Genomic DNA, 18,431 nt, shown 5'->3' with positions numbered 1-18,431 from the left:
TCACTAATGTTAGTTATTTTGCGATAGATGACACAGTCGTCCGCGAACAGCCTAATAGTCGAATTAGAGATACTGTCAGGAAGGTCATTATAGTAGATTAGAAAAAGCAATGGACCGAGTACCGAGCCTTGTGGTACACCGTATGTTACGAAACAAGGTCTGGTCGAAAATTCGTTAGCAGTTACGTACTGGGTTCTGTCAAAGAGGAAATCCTTTAGCCATGCAAATACCCTGTGGTCCACAAGGTACCTTGTGGTACCTTGTGGGAAAGTTTAAAGATCAGTAAATCGTGAGAAACAGAATTGAGAGCTCACGAGAAGTCCAGAAATACGCAGTCGCTGTCAATTCTCTGATCCGCATTGTTGAACAAATCGTTCGTAAAAGAAAGGAGCTGCGTTTAACAGGAAAAGAATTTCCTAAAGCCATGCTGCGCGTTGTTAAAGAAAAAGTTGGTCTGGAGAAAATAAATAAGATGTGAATAAATTATATGCTCCAACATTTTACTTGGGATGCATGTTAAGGAAACTGGACTGTACTTATTAGCGGAATGGACGTCACCTGATTTGTTAACCGGAACCACCTTTCGCAACTTCCGGTCTTTGCGCAGGGCAGAACGCTTTAAGGACTGGTCAAAAAGCTTCGACAAAATAATAGATGAAAACAATCCAGTGCATTTTAGCATTTTCGAGTTAATGGAGTCAGGGCCAGATGATGAAGAAATTTTTAGATTGCTGAGTAATTTGCCGACACCCACCCAGTCAAAAAAGATGGAATGCATGGGTGGAAAATTTGCATGTGATAAAAACGGAACAGCAGTTGCAAGCGACTGCTGAAAAAATGAGAAGGTTTCGTTCAAGATATCACAGCACTCGACATGCAAAACAGGCACGTCAGACTGAATTAACTGCATGACATTCTGTTTAGTAGTAGTGACAACGGGCCAAAACTTTCAAGGGTTAGAAACCTGAAACGCTGGAAGAGCATTGCTCAAAAAAGTTTGTCTGGCATTTGCTGATGCCGAACAAAATTCATCGGCAATGTCGCGATACTGGGAGCAGTGATCAGGATGATTTGTAGCTTTGGCGCGGCGAAACACCCGCTTTTTCTTTTTGCGCAGGCGCTTTAGCGAATTATTAAACCACGGTGATCGGGGATTAGAAGGCACCTTTGCTTTAGGCACGTAACGATCGAGAAAAGTCAGAAGTTTATTGTTATACAGAAACCAGTTTTTGTCAATAGTTTTTTGTGAGAAGTACTCGAGGTTGTTTCCAATGAAAGACTCAAACTCGGCAGTTATTGAACAAACATCGGCTCTGTTATATTCTAGTATAATTTTTGAGCTCTTTTTACTGCTAACCTGAGCCTTAAGAGTGAAGTGGATTATTAAATGGTCACTTATTCCTTGCAGGAACGTTAGGAGAGAAACCAAGTTGGGTGCAGTGCTAAGAATAAGGTCAATTGTGTTGGCAGAAGTCGGTGTAGAACACGTGGGGTAGTGCACAAGTTGGAATAAATTAAAATCGGGGCAGAGGTTCACAAATTCGGAAAAGAGCAGTGAACATTTATTTAACAGTAACGGAGTCATACGACCACGCAACATTCGCAAAATTGTAGTCTCCAAGTATAAACCAAGGTGACGTAGGGTATCTAATAACAAGATGATTAATTGCATCATGGAGTTCGTTACGAAAGGAAATAGAAGAAGAAGTAGCAGGCGGTCTATAACAAGCACAGAAAATAAACTCGCGCTTAGCAAGCATCACTCGTACACACACAAGTTCTAATGATGAAACAAGCGGAATGTTTTGTGACACAAGAGTATGATAGCTATCAAGACTCCCTCTCCTAATCGAGGCTGCGGTCATATCGGTACAGATTATAAGGGCTTTCGCAATCCAATATTTCACTGCTTCTTATTTTCGCGAACAGCCACGTTTCAGTAACGATAACAATATCAACGGAACAAGAACCAATGGCTGACGACAAGGCAACACGTTTCTTGAATACACGTCGTGCATTAGTGAACAGTATGGATATGTCTTGCGCTTTCTAGCGTGCAACAGATGGCTAGGAGGAAACATTCAGCTGAGTGACTGTAGACTCAGCTACGGCCGCGTACATATTCAGAGACGGAAAATTTTCGCAGACGCTATCGGATGCTGCGCAGTAGGCATACGTCTTTCTGTTGATGATAACTTTGTTGTGATGAAGTGTGAAGGGTTGTTTGCTGGCGTTTACAAAATTGATAAGTATCTTACAGAGTTGCCTGATACTTTTACAGATATCTTCGTCCACAGATACATCTGAGCCTTCTAGCTTTGCCCTCTGGAAAAGGCTAGTCTCTTTAATCTTAAATGCAGAGAACATAATTATTGGACGGGTCTTATTCACAGAAAACGACCCCAAACGGTGCGCTCTAGATATAAACATGTCAGGAATTGAAATGTTGAGATGCAATGAAAGTGTGTCCCTAACTCGTGTTTCAGACTCAGCACAGGTCTCTGTGGGACTATCAGTGATTCCGTAAAAGAGCAGATTATCCCTCCTCGATCGATCCTCAAGATCATCAAAGCGAGAATTAAGGGCAATATTCTCATTTTCGACTGCTTCCTTGACTGCGTCGTTGATTTCAGCCATAGGTGCCGAGCTCTCAAAATTATCAATGAAGGATTCAACCTTAGTTAGTCTGGCAGTTTAATCAGACACTTGAGTGTCTTGAGTGAGCGCCTCTTGTTTTTGTTTAAGGTCAGCTAGAGCACCCATAACTGCAGCGTGCCTCGAGTCGAATTTTGATGACAGCTTGCTGATTGCTGCAAGCAGTTGGTCACACTGTGGATCATCGAGAGGCCCAGGATTAACCTCAGCATCGCCACAGACCAGTAACTTCTTTCCAACTAGTATACAGTCATAAAAAGATTGGAAGACAATACATGGGCATGGGATAAGCAGAAAAAAAGAGTTATTCGATCGCTTACAAAAGAGTGATCGTTGTCTACCCATCTACATGTAGAACAGAAACGGGTTTGTGAGCGACGAACGCATTGTCGCCGCTATCCCGTGCCCACTGAAGGCGGGAGCCGGATCCTTGGTGCTTTTGTAATATTCTGGCCGGACTGTCGGTGACGATGCCGCTGACCAGCCAGTGATGGGAGGGACGCTGTTATCCAAGTAAGGTAGATAGCACATGCTATCATAGTCGAAAGCCGATGACGTAATCTGCGTCACCAGTGAAAGCGCTGAAGCTTCGGACGGAGAAGACGTGACGAACTGCATGTAGCAAGGTGACGAACTGCATGTAGAACAGAAACGGGTTTGTAAGCGACGAACGCATTGTCGCCGCTATCCCGTGTCTACTGAATACGGGAGCGGGATCCTTGGTGCTTTTGTAATATTTCATTTCATTTATTTAATTTCAGGAACATTCATGAATCACATAAAGGAATAGATGGGAAGGAAAAAGTAAACAGATAGGGAAAATAATAAAAGGAAGTTGTGCCGTATAGGTGATGACAAATTGCAGATTTCAACATTGTCAGATCTTGTATGGAAACGATAGAGTTGGGAACCTGATTCCAGTTCTCGCTGGTACTGGGAATAAGCGATTCAGAATGCAGGTTAAGTATTGGTACCGGAACATCAACTTTGTGTCTATGCTCATTGCCCACTGACACGTAGTCAATAGTGATTGGCAACGATTGTTTCAGATTTTCATTGGTGTAATATATTTTGTTGAATACACATAGACAAGAAATGTGATGGGGTTGGTACAGGTCAGCAAGGTTTGTTGTCCTTTTCAGTTGTGAAACGATTGCAGTCATGAAGTAATTCGCTGCGATAAACCTAGCAGAGGGGTTCTGGACCGGCTCTAAAAACGACATAATATAGTTAGTGTGCGGGTCCCAGAGACTTGACGCGTAATTTAGATTGGGGCGCACGAGTCTTGCAAAGTAGTTGCGTATGATCAAGACAAAATTTACCACAAAGAAAGTGTTATGTGGGCACTATTATTAGTGTGATGCGTCTGCCATGAAAATTTATCAGTATTAGGCACACCAAGATACTTCCACGTACGAACGAGGTTTGCGGAACTGCTAATAAAGGAATAAATGTATGGCTCAGGTGGTTCTCATGGATTTGCATTTTTTAATGCTCAATTTACTTAACCAAGTATTGCACCACCAGGAAACGTATCAACGACAGACTAAAACATCGACGAAATGGCGATGTTGCAAATTTCTCTGTATATAACGCAATCGTCCGCAAGAGCCTCATATAATAATTAATGAAGTTTAGAAGGTCGTTAATATAGATCAGTATGACAATAGGTCCTACCAAATATCCCTGACAAACAGCCGATTTCAGTGGATAAGGGCAGCAGTCATGCTCGCATGATGTTCGGTAAGCACTCCATCCATTTAACGATATCGTCATCTTGGTTTAGTTTATTAAGCTTGAAGATACGTAGCTGATGAAACACAATGTCGAAGACTTTAACAAAATCAATAATTTTGCATTGTATGAGATATGAAAGATCTAACATGGGAAGGTGATTATTATTGAATACCAACAGCTGCGTCTCACAAAAATGACTGCGAAAACAGCGCTGGGTAGTTGTAAAAACAAAGAATTGGGTTCTAAGAAATCACAAATTCAGGAATAAATACCGTGCTCTAGTAGTTTGCATGGAATTGAGGTGAGTGGACTGGGACTGCGAACATCCCCGGATTCATACATTGGGATCACCTTTCCCACCTTCCTCTCGTCAGGTATCAGCTTCGCTGGCCTTCCTTCTTCGCAGAGTGGAAGGGCACTGAATTTTTTTGTGCGTTGCGCGTAGGATGTTTGAATAGTGGCAAGCCGCTTAACACGTTCCTAGGGTGTCTACGGGGCACGCCAAGCAGGCGCCTTTTGCCGGACTTGTTCAGCTCGTGCTCGGCACTAAGCGACCACGTCGGCGTCGCTCGACTCGCGCCCGGCCTGCTACCGCTTGCGTCGCTGCTCCGTCCTTCTCGCTCGGGGCTCGGCCATTCTATCACGAGACGAATCCAGTACGCCCATAGCCCACACAGAGCTCGTTGCAACTGCCACAGGAGTTTAGCTCAGCGCGCCTCGGCCAACCCTCCTACTCCGCGGCGCATCGCCACCTTTCTTCTTCGCCCTAGCCTCAACGCCACCTAGACTTTCCTCGAAGCGCCATAACCGTAATTTGAGCGTAACTGTATACGTGTTTTCACTTCGCGATATATTGGCTAGCGCGGACAATCTGTCTGGTGCGGCACATTGCAAAGGGAGTTAACTGTGGTGCGATTGCCTCGTTGACCGGGAGATCGCGAGAGGAAGCACTTCGGTGACACGTGGGGGTGATTCACAGCAGCCGCCGAAGACAATTCCCGGTCTTGTGGCACTTGGGTTACATACGGACGACGTGCGCTACTCCGGCGCCTTCCCGTAGCCATCGTCGCCGCAAAAAAAACCCTCGTCATTTCGTCATACTCTCCTCTTCCGCTTTCCTCCTCACGCTGACTTCGCTCTCGCCGTTTTCTTCATCCCCCGCTGCGTTACGCGTTCGCTCTCCTCTTTCCCTGTGGTCGTTCGCTCGGTTACGACATCGGACACCGACGCAGACGCTCACCGCAGGAACGGGTGCGTGCGTTCTAAAGAAAGAACAAAAAGGAGGTTGCAGTTTCGTCCGAAAGCCGAAGCAGTATTAGTGATAGCGAACAACAGGACAATTACACGAAGGGAGATTTTTACCATATAATCCGTGTAAGGTTCACACCCCCAAATTAATAGCCAATAATACAAAAATAACAACGAAGAAGCAAGTGTGTTCGGTGCGTTCATTGTGATCGCGCTCAACAGCGAAGTTTTGCGCTCAACCTACTTTCCCGCGTGGCTACTACAATTGTTTTGACCAGTAACTAAACTTTGCCGTTATAGAAGTACATTGCTTCATGCTCATAATTGTAGTGGTAACTTGTGTTCATAAATTCTTATATATTGGTTAACGTATAAATAGAGTTGCTATCTGTCATCTTCTGAACTGACCTTTCGCCAGAAAAATGTTTCTTGATTGCTATGTGTATTGAAACTTTCACAAGGTGTTACATGAATTTTTTCGATGATGAGTATTCGTGTCACATAATACACTCAGAACACATATCTCCTTAACGCGTTTACCTAAATGCACATGTCGCGTGGCTCATCCGGCAGACACCAGATTCTTGGTGGTGAGAGGGGGACTCGGGCTGTGGAATTAATACTGCCTCCTACTGGAGGTACGGTAAACACTCATATAAGCGCGTCACTTCAGTGAACAATTGTTCGAGCTCACTAGAAATTTCTTCAAGTCGAACTGTAAATAAAAGACATATATATATATATATATATATATATATATATATATATATATATATATATATATATATATAGTTAAAGCAAATCGATTTTTTATATTTATGTAAACGTATATTATCTATAGTTAGCTTCTCTCAGTTTGCTGTCCCACATCTCAATTGTATCGCTTGAAGCAATTTAAGGGCCAAGCACTACGACTTACATAATTTACGTTTTGATTGTTCCTTTACTATGTTTTCAAAAAGATAGCATACTGCATTCCTTTCATTTAACACATGTCATTTCATTTGAAGTATCCTAAATTTGTCTTATAGAAATTAAATCTTGCAATTTTTGTTATATTTTGGTCTCCTTCCAGTGCCTGAATTCTTCCGGGAACATATGCACCGCCGATTCGGTAAGGCCTCATTCATACTGCTTCAATTTCTGCATTCACGAACAAAGAGCTACACTTCCTTCTTAAGAGCCCGTGCAAAATATGGACACGTGTAGCGTTTATTTCTGTGAACGCCAGATATGGCCAAATAGTGCCACCCTGTAAAACATAACGATTTTATTTGTCTTGTCTCCGTAAATGGTGCCTGCAAAAACTAATGAAGGAGAGAACACCTAGTCAGGAGACGCGCCGATCACAAAGACTTTTTCATGTCGGGGAAGGCATCACATGATGCAAAATTTCCGAATTTTGTGGTACGTATAGATTTAGCTCCCATGTTGAGTACTTCACTAAGGCTGCTACTTGGGCCAGTTGGTGTCTCATTAGTGCGCGTAACGTGAAGACATGAACAGGAACAAAAGATTAAGCTGCACGCACAGCGCAAACTGTCAACAATACTCTTTCTGTCGCTACTGTCCCTGCTACTGTCCGTGTCTTTTACGCGCAACATTACCTGTACCCTATTGAGCGACGTGTGCGGCAGTTCTCAAGAAACGAGCTCAACTCAGTGGGACCGTATAGCCAGAATTGTCCTGTGTATTTACGTATAGTCTAATTTCCCCCTTCTGAGACGAAGCAGAAGCTGTTCTACCTCGAAGGGACACTAACGGCAAATAAGTCAATATAAAATTATAGTGCTCGAGAATCCCTAAGGCGTCAGTATTATCGCGAATAGAGTCCCAGTGATCGTGACATTAAGGTAAATGCAGGACGCGATTAGAGACTTCCCCGGGACATTTAAGTACTTTCCCGTAAACGAGGGCACTGCTCATTTAAATTCTGTCGCTAGTACTCAAGCCCTCGTTACAATAACATCACTGTATTGCATTAAAAGAGGAAAGAAAATGCTACTTGTCCCGTTTTATTTAATTTTCTGGAAAGAAGAAGAACTCATTGACATTACCTTTTACAATGACGTGGGAGGTCGAACGGTTTCGTTTTTCTTCGACTCTGCGCCGCCCGTCCTTTCGAGTTTCAATAGCTTCGTTATTGCGGAGTGCTGCACTGGTTTTCCTGTCTTGCGATCGCTCTCACAAACAGCTAGTAGCAGAGAAGTGCCCGTCAATGTCATGCCATGGTATCTGCAAACAGTCCATGCCACTTGCCCAGAAGCAGCTGCAATGGCGAATCCAACGCTCTGTCTTAATACGGTTCCTCCATGGCGGCGCGATTGCGCTTTGTGCAAAAAAAAAAAAAAAATTGTACTACCCTCTGCCGGGCCCCGACGGCAGCACACAGCCGGACTCGCTGGACTCCCTCCGGAGCACGGAGTCGACTCCTGCCGTTCGGCAGCAATGGGCAGTGATGGCGTATGCGACGTCACCACTCCCTGGTTGGAGGGCGGGACATTTGAATTGCGGTAAAGGTATTCGGACCTTACAGTTGCAATTTCCTCGTAAACTAACACATTTCATGGCACGGAACAATCGCTGCGAGGCTTCTGGCACGGTATTTAAACCGTCCACGTCGACTTAGTATTTTCCTTTAGTGTGCCTTTAAATAAATGCACGCCATGAAATATTGTTTCTCGCATGCCATAAGCATTACGGACAAAATTTGTGTACGCTTGCGTTTTATTATTGCGATAGCAATTATACGGGCACTCCAGGCGCATTTCTGCCGTAGGCGTCACCGTGATCTTCCTATAAAGTCCAGGGCCATAGCACCGACACCACGCGTCCCACGCTCTATGTGCGAGTGAAAGAAGTGCGGGGGGAACCGAAGATCGCGGCCCAATCCAGTGCCATCTAGATAGCACAAGGCCCGTTTACTCCGATCCATGAAGTCACGCTACCTAGCCCGAAATTTCCATTGAAAAGGCTGGCGTGATGAAAGCGGTGACGTCAAAATCAATGTTGCCTGTTCGGGAGCATCCCCATTAGATTCTGTGGCAGCCGGACCATGTAACGTGACGTCATGGATCGGAGTGAAGGGCCTTGTGCTGTCTAAGTGGTGTTGCTCAATCTCGCCCCCGCGAAAGAGAGGAAATCCGGGAGGATGGGCACGATCTCCCGTTGCTATAAATCCACGCAACGTTGCGAGACAGCGGGGTAGGGGAGAGAGAAGGTAGCGTTCTGCCGCGGCTGCAACTGCGTATGTGACAGCTCCGCGCCGTCGCCCGGCCGTATATTAAGAACGATTTGCGTTGGGGGCAGCGCCTAGGTGCGTCGACAGCTCGTAGCTTTGTGCGTGCGGTGTTTTCTCGGCGCTAAGTTTTTCGTTGAAGCGATAGACAGCACGAAGGTCACTTCACTCGCTGCAGCTGCCGCGCTTGCTCACGCCAGCGTTCTGACAGCGAGTCTCCGTGATCATGGGGTGATTTCTTGACGTCTGCTGTGCGTGTTGACCCCATGCTTGTCAATTCAGTTAGCAAGCGAATGTTTACAAGTCAGGTATGGCCGATAGAAGTAGTATCCTTACTTAATATGACTGTCTGCTAATTTGGTATCGCAATCGATGCCTGATTTCTCGAGCAAAACTCCGACTTTTGACTTTTTTTAGCGTGATAAAAAAGCTCGAGGGTGCTTTTCTTTGTGTAACAATAAGGCTCGAAATTATCCGCTAGTTCTTTGGGCCAATTGAGTGAAAAGCATGCGTTGCAAATGCGTCTTGCTAATTGAAATGATTTTGGTGCGCATTACTCACGTCGCGGTTTTACCACAACCTAATTTTCTAATGCACTAGTATTGAGGTACGAAGTAGGCACTGCTCCTGCACTGAAGCTTTTCCGTCTGAGCCATTTACAGCTTTATTTAACACTTTTGTTCTTGTTGCCGTTATGTATACGACGAAAAGATGAATGCAAATGCTTAATTACATGTCCTGTCATTTCTATTTACGCACAGGAAGGTGTCACTGGTTTCATAGCTGAGCTTACAAAGGTAAGACGAATCCTACGGCATTTTTGTTGTTTGGGAATTTCAGTGATTTTTTTATTACTTTATGCTTTCACTGTGCAGTAATACAACAATCGATTATCATTACAATCAATTTTATCGCCCTTACCCAACTAATTGGCTATCAGAGACGCCATCGTGGTGGACTTAAAATTAATTTATACATCCTGTGCTTATTTAATGCGCCGTTAACTCTAGTTACACGATAATTTCGCATGCACGTACTCGCCATCAAAATGTGGTTGACGCGACTTGTCATCGAACCTGTCATGATGGTCAGCAGCTCAAAGCCACCGCGGCGTCTAGTAGTACACTCTAAAAACTAAGAGAGTGCCGGGCACTCCCTTTGAGGGAGTAGCGGCTTGTCCCATATTTCACTCTCTTTTCGAGAGTAGATCGACCCTCTTTGAGAGAGAGTAGGTCAACTCCTGTTGACAGAGTTTTGTTACTCCGCCGCAAGGGATTGCTAGTACTCTTCTGCAGAGTGATAATATTCTTCCCACAGGGAGTGCTAGTACTCTTCCGCAGAGTGGTAATACTCTCACCGTAGGGGTAACGGCACTCCACCAGACCGAGTACTTCTACTCCCCCAAACAGAGTGCAACTACTCTTCCCAATACCCTCTTAGCGAAGTCCTGGCCACGCATGCAGGCAGGAAATCAGATCAAATTAGGGTCGCTGATACACCGTTCTCTAGGCGGCTCCTCAGACTCAGTGGCCCGATTCCAAGCGGCCTTCAGAATAGGCGTGAGCAATGTTATGCAGGATTTTAAAGTCATTTTTCCTGGCTATTTGCTGCCTACCATGAGTCGTGACGGCTCGTAATCGGCCTATGCGTATGTGTCCCGAACGCCACTGCGGAGAAAAAAAAGCAAATTCACATTTAATCCGCATATTTCACAATCAGGAGACACATAATCTAATTAGAACACAATAGTCGTGGGAATCACACACTTATGGAGAACCACATTGCTCTATACATCACGTGGATTCGAACCCGCGTACACTCGCATCTATACAATTCAAAGCACACATCCTAACCATTACACCACAAAGCCACCACGCTCAGCCGTGTTGTTTTAGAGCTTATATACATAACAAATGTATTTGAGGAATCGGCTGCGGTGGTTGGAGTTTCTCTGCAGTGTGCTGTGCTGTTGTGTACTGGAATACGTTTGCGTTTGCATCATTTCCATTCCTTGCTACGACTAACGGAGGAATACAACGTAGACGACGACGTGAGAACTATTCACGGCTTGTCGTCACCCCAGGAAAATAACAAATGTGCCGTTCAGCTCACGATCGAGTGCTTTTCCAGTCCATGCATTATATGTTCTCCGAAAATACGCGGATACAAAGTATCGTGCCAACCATCCACGTATGTGAATTTAAGTCGCGCGTATACTGGTGAGCATTTCTGTTTATTTTTTCCGCCAGTTCCATTCGTATGTGGTCAACTGCGAAGCCAGTACCAGGCATTTCGACGTGCCTCACGCTGCCATGTAGGCGTTCTTTTCAAGTGCATTAGTTTAGAGTTTGGTTCAGTCCGCTGTGAGCTGTTGTCCTGCATTAGCAGCGGATCGTTAGCGTTTTGAAGAGCACGCATTCCAGCATTTGGAGACTGCTTATGCCGATAGCCGCGTCACATGCATTGGCACGCATGTTTAAATGAGTAATGTGTCCACTTGTTACGCGTGCACTGCTCGTATCCTGTGGCAGCGCTCGTTCTAAAAGCTTCGAAGACCATCTACATTCATACGTGTGTTCAATATATATGCACAGGATAGACTTGCCGGCTAGTTGGTTGAGCATTTTAGAAGAAACAGCGCAACACAAGGACGACGCAAAAACATGGACAACACCACGAAGCGCTGGTGTGGTCGATGCTTTTTTTCGTCCTGGTGTTAGCGCTGTTTCTTCTTCCACGATACACGCACACCACAGGTACGCAAAAGTTTAGGAGTATAGGGCGTTAAGTTTGTTTTCCCCGTTTCCTCTCAGTGTCAATGGCACAATGCGTTGCCCGAAATAGCGCACGCTTACCCCCATATTCAGAAATGCATCATAACTTGAAGCCCATGCTTGATCTAAATGACGCAAGTCGTGAACGCACCAAAAGAAAGGCAGTGAGCGTCTGGGGGACGTTCGCACCAGGCGTCGTTTATATAAAGTCAAGCATGGGCTTTGTATTAATATACATTTCTGAATACGGGGGTTAGTCATCTACTTCTCACAGAAAATGTCGAAGAAACGCCCACAAAAACCAGGCACATTCGTAAACCTAACTAGGCAATACGAAGCTCCATAGAAAAAGAGTGGTATTAAAAGCTTTCAGTATTTTTCTTTACTCCAAAATGGTTGCGCTCTCGTGGTTTCAATGTACAGAGATGATGCAGCGTTAGCTAAAAAGCATGAATTTCCGAACTCCATGCCAAAATAAGCTTGTAAAATTATTTAGGTGCTAGAAACCAGGGTTTGTAGCGATCCTTGAAAACCCTTTATTTCTAAAATGCCATTTTCAAGGCATTGAAAAGCCTGGAATTTTTAGAAGTACTGGAAAGTCCTTAAATTTGTACACTTGGCTAGACATAGCAGACATTGCCAAGTGTTTTTTTTTTCCCTTCTGTGACATTCTTCGCATGTCACAGAGAATTGTCGGTGGAGGTAATAGAAGGAAAGCGACATCCTTAAAGTTCAAATTACAAAGGAGCTGCAGATACCAGTCTTAGACACATGGAACCGGCGACAAATGTACTTGGAGGAGCAGAAGCAGGAAGCTCAACGGTTGAGGCATTCAAAGAAAAGCCGTGATGAGTAAATTGAGAGCTACAGACACAATAAAAGATCACCTTTCTCCGGTGCTGTGTTGTTCCGCGATCTTGAGCGCGCGCGCGCGCGGTGGAGAACTCCGAGTGAAAAAGTAGAGCGCTCGCTACGCGTTCCTTTGAACTGCGGCGGCCTGTTCTCTTAGAAGCAAAACGATGTGTTCTTTGCTCAGCGTGCATGAATGATACATTGCCATGTTCGGGGCCAGCCACCTACAGTTGAAGCAGAATATCACGCTACGTTTTGTTCTCTATTGCCGCAAGAGTAGAACTACTCTCTCTCTCTGAAGGGGGAGAGTGAAAAGCACATTTCACTCTCTCCTTGGTGAGAGAGTGAACAATGCATTTCACTCTCCTCGACATTTTGCGAGAGTAAAACGACGCTTTGAAGAGTGAACCAGCCGCTTCACTCCTGCGATACCCTTCCTAGTTTTTAGAGTGTAGTAGTACTCATGGTTGTAGTAGTATTAGTGACAATAATGATATTATAATAATGAATGTTCCCGTAGAATCCATCTCACGATGGCTGCTGACTTTAAGGGAGGGACGTTCACACCAGCCAAGCGGGAGAGCGGAGAGCCGCAAAACGCAAGCAGTTTGTCGACGCCGAACGTGCGCAATTATTCACACTGGCCCGCTTAGACGGCGCGCCTCTCGCTTTTATCCAACGCCCAGACAGCTCGCGGCACTTTCGATTACTATCAGCTGTTCGCGCGCTCAAGGACTCTGGCCAAATAGGCAGGATGACCAGCTCAAGGAGGCGAGACGGCTGGCATTCTGCTAGCAACTTCAGTGGAATTCCAAGAAGCGCTTCGGAAAGCTCGAAGTTAACCCGCTAGAGCCGCTGGAGAGTTCGTCCGGCCTGGATGAACAATCTGGCTCCTCCTCCAGCTCCTCGCGTTCTGATTGGCTGCAGCAAAGTGGGAAGCTAGGTAGGCTTGTGAAAAATAGTCCCTGGGGGAATTTTTACAATTGTTAGTAAGTAGAGCGGGCCATGGGGTTTCTCGCGGCGCTCGACGTTTATGCGCAGGCGCGAGTATGAGCGAGTGCGAGAGAGATAATCTGGGAGTCTGCTCCTTGAATATGCGACTCTGGCTGGTACTACGAAGTAGGTTTCTCACCGCGTGTTGTACACGTTGGTCCCCTAGACATGCCGGCATTGCGGAGTACGGTTGAGTTTGTTTACGCTCCGCCACTTGCTCTGCGCGCGGTGAGGTAGTGGGATCGGGCGCCCCATTTGGTGATCGCTGTGTTCGAAGGGGCAAGTTTCTTACTGATGTTGTATAAGTTCACAGTCGCTTTTTTTCGTTGCGACGATAGATCACATTATTTAGAAGCACTACTCCAGGAGGGCAGATGTAACCGGCAAACGGAGTCCTCAGAACAGCACCTGAGGTTATTATAAAGCAGGCGGCATGCCAGGCCTGTATAAGATCGGCTGTCCGCTATGGCGGACAGCAAATTTTTTATGCGCACAGCCCCTGGCACGCTTCGGCCTCCGCGGCCACAACCCACGGGCCGCCCTGCTTCCAGCTTTTATCCCCCTGCTACCCCTTTCCTGACGCATTGTTCAATTAGCAAAAAAAAACGCGATCCATTAAATATAATTACGTCGAGCCGCCAACTTGCGACGCTATGTTCAGCACTACCGCACCCCGCGCATCCTACGAATGCCGGCCGGCTCCGTCGCGGCCGAGTGTCACGTTTTGTGCGCGTAGCACGTGCTGTGCTCGCGGTCCTACGCGACCAAAATTTCGGGTACACTTAAGCTTCGCCTTTAAGGGTGGAACTCTATAGCATTCAAAGATCCCTGACTGCTTCTCACGCTTCCCGGTAACTGCATCTTATGTAACCCTAATGTTCACTGGCACGCGCTGGCGGTGAATGCTGTGCACGAAGGAGAGCTTTCTGGTAGAAACTTTCTGGCGGCCTCTTGCGTGGGCCATGGGTGCGCGGGGGCAAGTGCCATCCGAGTGGTGTTGCACAGAACCGGGCGCGCCACTCTATGAATGCTATAAAGGCTAGTAAAGCGGTTTGAGCTTGAGTTCCCACGTAAGGGAATCTTGTTTTCTCGTATATTCAAATTACAAACCCACACTATCATGTCTGCAGATTGTGTGTTAGTCGTACTTTACAATTTTTCTGACGCATTTTACTTTGAGAAATGCAATTAGTTCAGGAACGCCTCTGCGCCACACCGACGGCCTGCGTCGTGCGGTAGGCGTGGTTCGGAAGGATTTTTTCACTCACAAGATGGTCGGCACTAGATGCTGATGCTGGGTTTTCTATGAGATTTTCTACAGCCAAGCACCTGAATTTTTAACGCGATAGCGTTAAAAATACAGGTGCTTGGCTGTAGAGGTCGCGTGCTGCAGGCTGTGATAACGTAAGCATTACAATAGTCAATAGCCTGAAGAGAGCGCTTGGAACCGGCGTCACAACAGTGTGCTCAGCACGTATGCGGAAGGAGCACTTAAAAGCACGCGCAAGTAAAATGGCTTCAAAACGTGCACTCAACGTCTAAGACACTCAAGCCAGAAGAAATAGTCAGGCGGAAGAGGAGCATCTTCGCTACGCCGCGAAACGCGGTGCAGAATGTGAATATATGTATACATGTATATACACAAATATAATGAGTAACTGAATTACGTACAACCCATAAAGCAATTAAAGTTTAACACTTCTGCCACAATGCCACGGGAGGCAATGATAATGACTAACCGTCTCCGAAATTATGAACAATGACGCAGAACAACGCGTCAAGCAAACACGTCTGTCTGTGTGTTCGATGGACTACGCAGACAAACAGCAGTGCTGCACGCACGGTAACGTTTTACATAAACTCACTACGGTTTTATTGAACTAAACGCGGAATAAATTACACATTCACCGCAAACATCACCGCTGATTATTGTCAATCAAAACAAACAGCATGCAAAGCTTCGCTTACATCGATTCTCACAGTGCGTGGCATTCACATGCTCTTTTTTAACCATATATATCCTATTCTTTCAGTGCACATTTGCTGGGCTTGCCACTCTTGACATAGGAACTCAAACGTACTTGACAACCGAGTTTCTAAAGTTTCTGCTACGTGCAGAAACAGACGATTTTGGTAAGTCTTCCAAAGAATATTATGGATTGAGCATAACACAACCAGCTGTTATTTCCTAGTGCTGTTAGCTTTTCTCCAATTTCAAATTTCAGTTTCTTAAGTACGTGGTTTTCAGCTGCGAGTTCAAGGCGAAATGAGGACGTCTTTCGAAAAAAAATTTTTCTTTTCGTAGTTTTGTGCACCAAATTCGGCTAATAAGTAAATTTGTTGTTTTCAGCACCTTACGTATTCCTTCGTAACCTTTTACTTGCGCGTATTCAATGATCCGGTGCGGCGGCTCTGTGAACAAGGTGTTCTACAGCTAAGCACCAGGTCATGGGTATAGTGTCCGGCCTCAGCAAAGGCGTTTCGATGGAAGCGTAATGCACTTATAACAAGGTAGAAGTAAAGAAGTGCAGCTAGACAAAATAAATCCGGCGTCCACTACGGGGCGCCATGCAATCCACCGCGGAATTTCAGGACGTTGAACCCACAAATTTAACTGGTGTAGTGTACACAGCTAGGGGTTGCCAATGTAATGAAACTTTCTGCTTTGTCGGCACAGGGGTGGTATATCCTTTCATAATCGACGTATGCAAGGGCCTGAGCACTGGTATTGTTTTTCTGACTGGAGGCATCCTGCGAATTAATTGCTCCGAGCTGGACTTCGACAGAGCGGTGGTCTGTGGTGATCCTATTTTCATAAGCGTCCAGGCAACTACACCATTTGCCCAGGTAAAAATGCATATCGCCATTTTGTTTATTATAAAGAGAAACGTGACACATCACGGATTGCTCTTCTTTAACAGATAGAAATTCAACGTGAAAGTTGTACTACGTTACGTGCAAGCGTCCGCAATCACAAATACTTCATGTTAGAAATGAATTTGTATAACCAATTCGTTGAGCTATTAACAGTAACTAATAGGCTAAGTAGTTTACAGCGAAGCTGTTAAGGGCTACTTTCCCCACTATCATGTCCGCGTATGGAAAAAAATCCTGAACGTAGCGCAATGCCTGGCCGACCCGCGGCAGAAGTGAAGCAGGCGTTAAGCACTGCGCATAGCTGGGCCGTCCCCAAATGCCGGGCCGACCCCGGCGGAAGTGCAGTTCTCCATTAAGGGGCCCACATACACAGCTTCGCTGGTCATCCTCCTTCCCAGAGTGGAAGGGCGCTAGTTTTTGAGCATATATTTTAAGACGAAAGGTAAGATTAGTTTCTAGAGTAGAGCTGTGTCTGTACAATCAAGGATAGTCGGCAACTTAAGAATGACCTTGAAACAGACGAGTAAGCCACTCATTTAAAAGCATTGCAGTAATGCTTTACAGCAGACTTAACCATTTTTCGTGTCCTGGTCCGTGAGCAAAAAAAGTAGGCTGATCCCGGAGGTAGTGCAATACCGGCCTGACCTGAGGCGGATTGTGAAGCAGGCTTCAAGCACTCAGCAAAGTTTGGAATCACCCATGCAAGATACAGAACAAGATTTGTTTTATTAAAGAACAAGCACAAAACAAGCGAAGTACATTAATGTACTTTAATGATATCTCTGCCGGAATTTCATCTTCTATACGGTTGTTTGCGGATGACTGTGTTGTGTACAAAAACATTTCCCATCACAATGATACAATTGAACTTCAGAACGACTTATCAATCATTCATGATTGGTGTACTAAATGGAAAACGACTTTGAACATAACAAAGTGTGTACATCTCTCGTTTACTAAAAAGAAGAAACCAATTCAGTCACGGTATCATCTGAACGACGTACTATTGAAGCAAGACAGTACGTATAAGTATTTAGGTGCGCTACTGTCGTCTGAATGTTCGTGGAAACCACAGGTAGACAGTATCATAGCCAAAGCTGGTAAAGCTTTGAATTTCATTCAGAGAAACCTGCGATGTTCACATGCGAATTTAAAACGTATGGCATATACAACTTGTGTTCGACCGCTCATAGAATATGGCTGTGTTGTGTGGGACCCCCAAGAGGTAACCTTCATTGCCGCTCTGGAAAAAATACAAAACCGTGCTGCCGGGTTCGTCTTGGGGCGGTACGGAAGAAAGGATAGCTGCACTGCAATGAAGGCTGAGCTAGGATGGGAATCACTTTCTGCCCGCCGCAATAAACTGAGATTAAAATTTCTATATTCGATTTACTACAATAAAACAGGAATTAATAGGGAAATTTACCTACAGAAACCTCATTACATTTCAAAACGAACTGATCATAGTTGCAAAATCCTCGAGTATCCTGCCAAGACGAACATGTATGCCAACTCATTTTTTGTTCGAACAATTAAACAGTGGAATAGGCTGACTGAAAAGCAAGTGCATTGTGTGAACGAAGGTGTATTTCATTCCATGTTGTAACCCCCCTGCTGTAACGCCTTCGGGCGCTGCGGGGTAATTGATGAATAAAGGTTAAAGAATAAAGCATGCGAACCACATATTTGATGATAAGGCGCTACTAATAACAATGCGAAGCACGTAGCGCCACCCGCGTGCGTTTCCCGCTAAATATTACTATTTCGCAAGCTTCTGCAGCGGCGGAAGCTTGCGACGTGCGGAGTGATGACACTATATTTTCATATATGAAAGAACCAGTCTAGCAATTGAATTCGTTGTTGTTGCAGCAGCGCTATAGGTAGGCAACGCATAGTTAGGACTCCCGAATAAAAGCGAGAATAAGTGGAACGGCAAAAGGAAAACGAAACGGCAATACGACGAGAGGCGGTGTGCTGTCCAAATTAGCCTTACTCGCATTACTATTATTACCCAAAATTACAATTTCTACCTTTACTCTAAAGCAATAAAGCATTGC

The 18,431-nt window shown here is 45.2% G+C and overlaps 1 protein-coding gene across 1 annotated transcript in view; it reads left to right on the top strand.

Annotated features, from left to right (window-relative positions):
• The first annotated feature begins 8,088 nt into the window (after positions 1-8,088).
• Positions 8,089-18,431, top strand: part of LOC139049262 (uncharacterized) — an 18,525-nt gene continuing 8,182 nt past the window's right edge. Inside the window, exons 1-4 of the mRNA XM_070524633.1 lie at positions 8,089-8,103; positions 9,640-9,675; positions 15,531-15,630; positions 16,175-16,344. Coding sequence (XP_070380734.1) covers positions 8,089-8,103; positions 9,640-9,675; positions 15,531-15,630; positions 16,175-16,344 — 321 coding nt within the window. The remainder of the gene's footprint in view (positions 8,104-9,639; positions 9,676-15,530; positions 15,631-16,174; positions 16,345-18,431) is intronic.

The sequence above is a fragment of the Dermacentor albipictus genome, chromosome 8 (assembly GCF_038994185.2).
Source record: "Dermacentor albipictus isolate Rhodes 1998 colony chromosome 8, USDA_Dalb.pri_finalv2, whole genome shotgun sequence".
Taxonomy (NCBI): domain Eukaryota; kingdom Metazoa; phylum Arthropoda; class Arachnida; order Ixodida; family Ixodidae; genus Dermacentor; species Dermacentor albipictus.
Note: the sequence above shows the minus strand (reverse complement) of the source record. Positions and strands in the feature narration are given on the sequence as shown.